Consider the following 10,612-nt stretch of genomic DNA (forward strand, 5'->3'; position numbering starts at 1 on the left):
TTTTGTTTTTTTTTGGCTCGCTCAATAACTCCGTACAGATTATTGTATCTGTGGACCCATGGAGCCCCCCTCCAAAGTTCCGCACTTCTAAACGTATGGGAAAAGGGAAAAAAAAAAATCGTGTACGTATTATACATAATATATAATGAATAAAGACCCTCAAAAAGGGGGGTGGGATGCTCATCTCACACGAAAAGAAGCTAGGAATTTGTTATTTTGTTATTATACAAAAAAGGAAAAAAAAAGAAGAAGAAAAAGAAAAAGGGCACTTTAGACAGGGTCATTTTGGCTTTGGTCTGGTCCGGGTTCATCATTCTCTTCACCTCCGCTCTCCTGCTCTGGTGCAGCCGTGGCAGGTTGACAATCATCATTAATTTTCCCTTCATTTTCCCCCGTTTGCGGTGGGACATGTGATGCTGAACTTGCTTGTTGCTCAGATAAACTTGCAAGACCATTCTGCTTCAAATATGTGTCCAATGGAAGGGTTGCTACTTGAAGAAAACTCGTCATGCTCATTCGGGATAACCCTGCTTGTGAGTCCTCTTCACGGTCAGGATGGCAGTTTAAATCTAGATGTCCCTTGCCTGAGTCAGCCAATTTGTTTGACAGATTATTGCTTTGGCCTTTGGATTCTAACTCATTCCCTGACCTGGCTTCATTATCCGAAGGATCTCTAGGTATTGATGCAAGCTTAGAGCTACTCTCTATTTCAGCTTCATCTTTGGGACCCACCAAATGCTGAGTCTTCTGGGCAATCTCTGCTTCACGCTCTGACTGACGCTTCTTTTTGCGCATCATTAAAGTTTTAAAACGGCGTTTTACTGTCATGCAGACATTACATGTGCATGTAGGCTTGTGCTTCCCCTTCCCGCTCGGGGGCTGGATACACACAATGCATGAACAGCCAGGACGGTGTCTAGGGTGTTTTGTTGTGGTTGCAACAACAGCAGTAGTGCTTTGCTCACCCACATCCCCGAGGATTGCAGCATTGGCCAGTGCATCCAGACCAGAAGATTCAAGTTCCTGGGCTGGCTGATGACTGCTAGTAATTTTCCGTTTCTTGAAATCTATATCAAATAATCAAGGCCACGGTGATATTAATATAATTCTTTTGAATGTAAGGATAAAACACGTGAGGATATTTTGCCACATTTGAAAACTAATACAAATCATGCGGATATTTATAAATTGATGGCTCATTATGCAGGTCACGCAACAATTTCATAAAGGACATGATAATAGACAAAACACACATGCACCAATACCACTATATATACTGAACCTTCTATTCTTTATTTCACTAATTAAATGACCATGCTTTCATGCATTTATCCCAGATAGATGGATGAAATTTTCTGTCAAAACTTATCAGTTTTGATATTTGAAATTGGCCTACTTAAAGTTGTAAAATTGCAGATACAAGACCGCACCAAAGAGCATGCAGAATCCTTAAAAAGGATTGCACATGTTGATGTATTTGGGAGGTTTTAGACCCAGAGAAATATGAAAACAGTGAAACGAAGTAATGACAACATGAACCTTGGACAGGTGATGAACTATCCATCCAACTTGGAATCTAGGAGAAGCAACCATATGGGGTCATGTAACATGAAGACTAGAATGATACTATGATCCACATAACTGTTACATAAACCAAGTTTATGTAGACAGTAGACCATACCAATCAAATTACCAGCAATAGGGTCCACTGAACCAGTCAATTTGATTGGTCTGGGCTACATTGACCAAGTCTATGCAACAATTCAGTATGATGCAGCTTAAACTCCTTTTTTGTTTCTTTCTTTCATGTCGATAAAAATGACCCTGTCGTGAATGATTAGAAGTTTAAGCTGCAATGACATGTAAGCTTCCAACAAAAGGAGAAAAGGGAATACTTGCTGGCATCATAGTTCATACCCTTGTTCAGTCTGAGAAGATTTTCCAATTCCCTTGGGGCTAATTCATCTGGAGCAGAACAAGAACACCTGAAGACACAAAATCATATTATAGTAAATCGAGTCTGGTACAAAGTGGGGAAAAATATAAAAACCAGCAATGACAAAGACATGTTGTTGACCTGCTTTGATCCCAGGCATTGTCCACACATGTCCACTTCGGTGGAAGAAGAACATCAACTGGCAGCCTTCGCCACTTGGAGCAGCTATCACACTGGGCCCATTGCTCTTGCCCCCTGACAACAGAGCATAGTATCTAAACTATTAGATGCATTTACATATATGTAAAACTAAAAGAAACATCAATCAAATTCCATCACAAATAACAGAAATATGCTATTTGAAAGGGGAAAAAAAAGGCCTGGAAAAAGGGAGGGGTTATGATTCCCCAGCAGAGGTTGAGTCAAAATTGAGGTCATTATAAACAAAGCAAATGTGGTGAATAGGTCCTTTGACACACAAAGTCCTGACCTTCTTCATAAATTAAATCTGGCATAACCAGAAGATCATTTTCATAACAAACTAGCAAGACATCCTGAATAGTTTCATTTTTCAACTTAGATATCTGTTGATAAATGATTCAGTAATAGCTGTTAATTATGATTCTTATCATTCAGTGATGTAAATTCCTGTCATCACTTGATTTTAAGTTTTAAATCTAAAAACTGACAGAAGGACGTGCATTTCAGACATAAATGAAAACCATCATTAAAAATGATATGCATTGTATCTAACACGGAACAGATCGATGATCTTGATTAGGAATTGATTTCATCTATATTTAAAGATCGAACTTGGTTTGCTCATCGTATAAGAGTTTCGAGACCCTGAGACAGAAGGTTAGTTCTTGTACCAGGACAGTATGTCAATCTGTGAGTGCATCACCTTCACATGCTAAATAAAAAGACTAATGATATAGCTGACAGTGATTCTTACCCAATTGAACGAACTATAAAGATACTCCTCTTCCCAAAAACTGGAGGTTCCTGCATGGAAAAACATGTATAATCATGAAATCAACTGAAAGGCTTTGTCACCAATAAATTGTATATTACATATTCCAGGGGTCAAATATGTGTTCAACAACAGTTAGACTTTCAGTAGAGAAGGCCCTGCAGTACAAATATGGCATATATTATTCATATCCGATACCAGTTCCAATTGCCAAATATCCATGCTTCTGTAAAACATATTTATCTATATGTAGCACTTTTGATTATCCACCATAAAGTATGTGCAGAAAAAGAAATTAATAGAATGTTAAATTAATTATTTGAGAATATTTTTCATCAGAAAGCAACCCTGGTGTGCATATGTTCATACATATATGTACAAGCGAAAGAGAAAATGAATGCATATATAGACGTGGGTATGGATATAACAACTATAAACTTCAGGGAGACTACTCACTTCATATTCTTCAAAATCATGATCCTCGATGGTGACAATACTAGGCTTGACACTTGGTGCTGGGCGAAGCAAATCCTGTGCCTCTTCCCATGTAAGTTTCAGCTCAAAAGCATCTAGGCTATCAATTAGTAGCCTCTTACTTTTAGACCCAATATTGCGTGTTCTTTTTCTCTCAGGAACCATCAATGATGGTAGCAGCAAGCCATCCCTTGTCCTGTCTTCTTGCTTCTCAGATTTATTCCAGCTAATATCACCACTAGCTGAATGCAAATGTTTGGACAATGCACTTAAGTGTGTGTCGGTGCTTCCCTTTAGTGACTGAAGAAGGCCAGAGTAACCACTTATTATAGGCAGGTTCTCAAAAACACCCGAAAAGTAACTTTCACTTGAAGGAACACCATTAGGAATGGCAGATGGTTGGGTGTCCTGCTTATTTAATAATTTATGCATTAATACTATATATTCAAGTTTGCTAACATAAAAGCTGACACTGGTTTTTACCTGCATTGCTATAGAGTTTGATGCTTTTCTAAACCCCATGACAAGTTTTCCTTCTGGGTCCATACGACTAAATGTTACTGCAATAGAAATGATGGACTATTTAAGTGTGACAGTAAATACACCACTATCTCCCATGAAACTATCTACAGTTGAGATTTTAGAACAAACTTAAACAGTGATTTGTGAAAGTAAAGATGCTTAGGGCAATTATAGCATAACAAATATCACATGGAACTATTTCGTCATATCTTAGAGGCACAACTGAAAAGCTCTCAAGTACGGATTATAATACAAAACAATTGAGATGTTATCTACTTTGTTCTAACAGAAATATGAAAACTAGAGAAAATAACATAAATATTTTGAAATAATGACAACATTCCCAGAAATCTATAAGGGGTTAAGAGATACCAGTATCTCCAGCTTGTAATTTCATGGACTGTATGCACGGAGTTACACCCTCCAAGACATACATCCTGCTGTTATTGTTAGGCCAAAATCTGAACTGAAATACCCACTCTTTACCCTTTACATCTTGAATCCGTAGAGGAAGACCCTCAGGTTGAGAGATGGGAGGGAAATAAGCCTGCACAGTGGTTCAATATCAACTTATACACAGCAAGTTTATCAACAAAATGACTTCTTAGGTGCAAACATTATGACCATCAAATATCATGGCAAAGCTAGAACAAGACTACACAAACTTACTTCAGCACATGCTTTAGGGAGAACCAAACGACCAATGCGACCAGCATCGCTCGCACTGAGAACCTTTTCAAACAATGGGACAATGGTGGAATTTGGACTTCAAAGATAACATGGTTAAGGATACCAGAGTCATCAGAAAAACTTGAAAAAGGTAAAAGCATAAGCAAAAAATACATGATACAGCAGGAAAAGAAAATAAATATGATATTGGATTTTGAAACAATAGAATGATGGATACTCTCCAGATATTTGCTGCAATTCTTGATCTGTAATCCTAGGCCAATAACGAGGAAGCAACTGATTCCGTCCCCGTCCTTCAGCAGGTGGCCTAGCAACGCGTATCTGTGAGACCATGCCAGCATTTGCATCCATAGAAAGGGCTGACTTTGGAGGCTTTGGCAATAGATGGCGAGACCTGGGTCCTTGTTGGAGTGGAGAGGATGCCTTACTCGGTACCCTTTCATCAACAACACCTCCAGGAAAGAGATTTGGATTTCCTAAAGAAGAACCCAGGCTCATACTCAAGTTTGTTTGCGCTAGTGATTCGTATAAATCTTTTGCTGCAGTAACTGTTCTATGAATCTCCGGTTTGGCAGTTTGACATGATGCATTGGATGCTTGGTTAAAATTCGAGAAAATTGTGCTTGCAATTTCTCCCACAGGAGGTAGTATATCCTCCTGTTTCATTTTCCTGTAAGACCCGTTTGTCTCATCACTCTGTAATTGAAGCAAATTCCTCGTGCCTATACCATCAATACAATTGCCTAACTGCATAAGCTTTGTTTCAGCTGCCAACTGGCTGTCGGCAGACGCAGAATGCAGTTCCCCAACGGTATCAACTTTTGGCTTGCCAAATCCATTAGGTTTTTCATCACCATTCATCTGCATAAAAAGATGATTCATTACACTCAAAATACCCAAATTCTGCCTGTGAGAACTGCAGGGCTTGAAACCAAGCATTGTCTAGCGATAGTGAAAACATGACCATTAGCAGGGCATATCCTAAAAGATTGTGCCATAAACAAACATAAGAAAATGTGGATCCAGATCAGCAGTTTCTTGACCACTAGATAGTTACTTCTTTTCACAAAGAGCTCTTTCTTGCCTTGATGACCCTATAGTTTTTATAATCCAGAGATGCATGCAGATGACAAGTGTCAACAGACCAAAAGTAAACCATATTGGAGCCATTCAAAAGAATATGTTTTTTTTCTGAGCATATTTAAACATGATGCAGGATGCTTCCTGTGCCAGTGTAGGGTGTAGTACACTAAGGTAAAGATAGAACAGAAAATCCTCTTTACAACAGACATCTATATGATGACAAAGATAAACAAATGCATATGAAAATTGATCTTACAGGACCAACTCCAGAAGTTCTAGAACAGCTTGTACAGTTCACACCACCACCATCAAGTAGCTCAAGCAGGGACCTGGAAGCAATGCATCCACAATGGAGACGCTGCCGACACCAAATTCAATTAGATTTATGCAACGAATCACTAAGATCAAGGCTATGAAAGAAACAAATCACCAACTTACCTTGCTGCATGAAGTGCACTCCCTCCACCCAGAATCCTTTGAGTGGAAAACTTCACAAAAAATCGATTGCTCATATGCAGACCTATATCAAACATGAATCCTCAATTATAACTATTGATTAAAATCATCATATAAAAGGAAGCCATGTTTTCCCATCATAACTTATTATATGACAGTCCATAAATGATGTACTAAAAATCCATTGTTGCCATATTTTCACTTTCATACAATTTATTAAAAAAAAAAAAAACTAATTCATTAGTCCTTGTAAGTATCATTAGGACAACCTTAGTTAGGCGCCTTGTTTTGAGCAATTCCTTCTCAATTTCTAAGTTTACAATGAAATTCAACCCTTATATTTAACAAGAAATTGGGGCGAAAACATTATCTCCGTGAATTCAACTCCAAAATAAGCCTTTTTCACGCACCTAATTTCATTGAAAAATAAAAGTAATTGAAATAGATGAATTGGAAATGATGGCACGCCATATTTAATAAAACTCCCAATAATGAGCAAAAAACAATGCCCACTGAAATATTAACATGACAAAAAATCCAAAAACGGAAAAATTGGACCCGGAAATAAATAGTAAATAAAACCGTTTAAAACAGTAACCCCAAACAAACGATAAATATCAAAACATTCTAAGAAAGAAAACTATAAATATCAAAGAATTAAGATAAATTTACCCGCAGTTATCGCAGAGAATGGCGAAATCACCAGATCGCAGTGCCCAGCCTTTTCTCCACCCGCCAGAATTTGACGTTGAGACTCCACAAGTTGCATTCATGCAACTCTTAATCGACGAGGACGAGGACGCCATTTTTAATTTATTTCAATTAATCTACAAAATTAGCACAATCAAATCTCCAAGATTAAAATTAAATCCCTAAAATCAATCACGTTTAGTTAGTTCTAATTCAACTTGTTAATAAAACAAGTAAAAAAAAAACTAACCTCGTATTAAGACAGGAGGCAGAGTACTACAGCTGGTTACGTCTGTTGACTGTTATAAAGAGACGACGACGACGACATGTTGTTTGGGAGTTGAAGTACTGTATGGTATTGATCGAGTTGAGATTTATTAAGACAGTGAATTAAGTGCGTGGATCAGGAGAGAAGTCGGTTACCGGTGACAGGAAGGAGGTATTGACGACGGGGGCTTTAATTTTTTTCTGGTGGAGAGAGAAGAAGAAGATGTGCATGCAAAGTAACAAAATAACAGTGGAAGGGGGAGAGAGAGAGAGGGTGAGTTTGGAAAACAAAAACGATGCATGCATTGCACGATGATGTTCCTTCAAGACTCGGCGAACTCGCCCACCTTATTAATTTCTCTCTCTTTTTTTATCTTCTTTTTCCCTATTTACCCCTCTTGTTTTTTGTATATCAATTCCCCTTTATTTTTTCATTATTACTTTTTAAGACTTCCTGAATAATAAATCTTTTGCTCAATTTCAATACGCTAGAACTCACTCACCATACAACAAAATGAATATAATGATCTGATAGTTAATTTTAAACCTCATAAAATTAGTTAAGATATACATAAATTAATTTAGATATCCATATTAATAAAAAAAATTAAATATTATCAAATCTATTCCATGCCAGATTTTAACTAATTATCAGTAATTTAACATTTTCAATCTGAAATTATTAATTTATAATTTTATACAACCTATTATTTACTTCCTTATCAAATTTTAGTCTGACTTTTTCTTTGCTAAAAAGTTTTTAATTATTATAGCGGATTGTATGTGTAAGTGAGATATCGATTATCAATTATATATTTACAAGGAAACTTCTTTATAAATGCTTGATTTGATAATATTTTTATTTTATTTTAGTGGTGATTACGATTGTGATTTCAAAAAAAACAAATTAGCAACTTGCTTCATAGTTGATTCACTGGAAACCTCTTTTTTTTAAAAATGTGTGGATCTTTTCTTGTTATGATATCCACAAACCAATAGTTTTTATATACCAAGACAAATTTATCTTTTTAATTAATTTTTTTAATAAATTACCTATACTTCTATTGATATGGTTTTAAAATATATTTTTTATTATATTACTTTCAATTTTAAATAATAATAATAATGATAATAATATAAGAAATAAACTCAAGCTAATACCTCATCATTTATATTATATTATTGTATTAACAAAAAAAATCAAAAGAGAAAAAGGCTCACATAGCTCTATTTATTAAAATAGTACTTTATATTTTTTTTCTTTGATTTTTTTAATTAATGTTTTTTTTATTTTATCTTTTAATATTAATTTTTTTATTGCATTACTCACTCTCTTTACATGAATCACGAATTTAAAGGGTTAGCCCAGTTGCCTCAATTTTTTTTCTTAACTATTTTTTTTTAAAATTCATCATTTAATATTGAATTGATCGAGAATTAACTTCATGATTTGATTTGTTTGTTTTTTATTAGGTTATTTCGGCCTCATGACCCGAGAATAGTGCTTAATGGTTTAACCCGAGTTGACTTGGATCATTTTTTATGTTTTTTTTTAATTGATTTTTTTTCAATTTCATCATTCAACATTAGTTTCGTTGGGAATTGAGCTTCATAATATATTTTGATTTGCTTTATATGGGGATATTTTGGTTTCAAGATCAAAGTCGTAGGTTTTGGCATTTTTACCCTAGTTAAATCGTGTCGTTTTTTTTTAAGAGGTTATCTCAATCTCATAACCTGAATTATGATTCTTTCAAAATTAGATTTGCTTTTTATTGGGTTGTCCTTGTCTCATGACCTAAGTCTCGGTTTTGGCAAATTAACCTGGTTAATTCAATTATTTTTTTAATTGATTTTTTTCTCAATTTTATTATTTAATATTGTGTTTGATTGGGAATTATACTTCATCATTTGTTTTTGTTTGCTTTTTATTAGGTTATCTCGGCCTCATGACCTAAGAATAGTGCTTAATAGGTTAACTTAGGTTGACTTAGCTCAATTTTTTGTGTCATTTTTAATAATAAAAAATTTACAAGTTTCATCGTTCAACATTGGGTCCGACAAGGTCGATTAAGAATTGAGCTTTGTAATTTTATTTTGATTTGCTCTCTATGGGGTTATACCAGTCTCATGACTAGAGTCAAGGATTTGACAGGTTAACCTGAGTTAAAGTATGTCATTTTTTATTTTCTTTCTATGAGATTATCTCAAACTCATGAGTCGAGTTGTGGGTTTCACGAATTGACTTGGGTCATTTTATTTATTTTTTAATTGATTTCTATTTTTAATCTCATCCTTCAACATTGAACTGATTAAAAGTTAGGAATTGAAATTCGTAATTTTTTTCGATTAGTTTTCTATGAGGTTATCTCAGTTTTATATCTTTAGTTGCGGGTTTAACAAGTTAACTTGAGTTATTTTTTAATTAATTTTTTTTCAATTTCATCATTCAATATTGGATTGATTGGAAATTAGGCTTTATAATTTGTTTTAATTTGATATATACGAGGTTATTATAGTCTCATAATCCGAGTCGCAAATTCGACATGTTAACCCGGGTTTACCAAGTTAATCTAATATGTTGTTATCTTAATATTAAAAAAAAAAGATATCATCTTGAAAATATTTTAGTCAAATTACGTTTTTACAGGTCATCCAGATTGTTTTTAGATGTGCAAAGTTAACCCTCAAATGATTTAATTTTTTTTCCACTAGAAAAATAGAATTAGAAACATCTAAATATTTTTTTTACATTCAAGAAAAGTTTGTCTCGATCCACAGGATAGCGCGGGTTAATAATCTAGTTATAAATTAAAAGATGTGGTGATTTTATTATTCATTATCTCACAAAACACTATTCATTTCAACTTTTTTTTTTCCTCTGTTTTTTTTCTAAATCTATATTTATATTCTTAGTTTTATACTTCAACATTTATTTTATTGAAGATTGAGCTTTGTAATTTATTGTGGTTTTTTTATACATGGTTAACTTAGTCTTATAACTCGTGTCATGAGTTTGACGAGTTAACTTTATGGACTCGAGTTTTTTTTTTAAAATTTATATATTTTTTTAGTTTTATCATTCAACATTGGGTTGATTGAAAATTATGCTTTTATGATTTATTTTGATTTGCTCTCTATAAGGTTATCCTGGTCTCATGACTTGAGTTGTGTGTTTAGCATGTTGACTCAAGTTTTTTTTTTCTTTTTTTAATTGGTATTTTTTTGAATTTTATCCTTCAATATAGAGTTGATTATGAATTAGGTTTCATAATTTATCTTGTTTTTCTTTTATGAAGTTATCTTGGTTTTATGACTTAGATTACGTGTTATGTGAGTTAACCCGTATAAACTGAGATTGTTTTATTGTGTTTTGCTTTTAGATTGATTTTTTTTTAATTTCAACCTTCAACAACGTGTTTAATGCAAATTAGGCTTCATAATTTGTTTTAATTTACTTTCTATGGGGTTATCATAGATTCATGATCTAAATTGTAAGTTTAGCAAGTTAACCTAAGTTG

The 10,612-nt window shown here is 34.2% G+C and overlaps 1 protein-coding gene across 2 annotated transcripts; it reads right to left on the reverse strand.

Moving 5' to 3' along the window:
• Window positions 1-109: 109 nt before the first annotated feature.
• Window positions 110-7,412, reverse strand: LOC7468088 (B3 domain-containing transcription repressor VAL2). 2 transcript variants are annotated; one of them, XM_052453541.1, is made up of 13 exons: window positions 7,075-7,412; window positions 6,807-6,961; window positions 6,117-6,198; window positions 5,935-6,036; window positions 4,813-5,456; window positions 4,575-4,671; window positions 4,278-4,452; window positions 3,867-3,943; window positions 3,366-3,683; window positions 2,892-2,941; window positions 2,078-2,191; window positions 1,918-1,985; window positions 110-1,067 (listed from the first exon to the last, which is right to left on the reverse strand). In XM_052453541.1, the coding sequence occupies exons 2-13, from the start codon at window positions 6,938-6,940 to the stop codon at window positions 271-273; spliced, it is 2,658 nt and encodes an 885-aa protein (XP_052309501.1). In that variant the 5' UTR covers window positions 6,941-6,961; window positions 7,075-7,412; the 3' UTR covers window positions 110-270. The 2 variants fall into 2 exon arrangements, with proteins under 2 accessions (XP_052309501.1, XP_024460273.1); XM_024604505.2 differs by having other exon boundaries at window positions 3,366-3,791; window positions 7,075-7,411.
• Window positions 7,413-10,612: the final 3,200 nt, after the last annotated feature.

This window comes from Populus trichocarpa, chromosome 6 (genome assembly GCF_000002775.5).
Source record: "Populus trichocarpa isolate Nisqually-1 chromosome 6, P.trichocarpa_v4.1, whole genome shotgun sequence".
NCBI lineage: Eukaryota > Viridiplantae > Streptophyta > Magnoliopsida > Malpighiales > Salicaceae > Populus > Populus trichocarpa.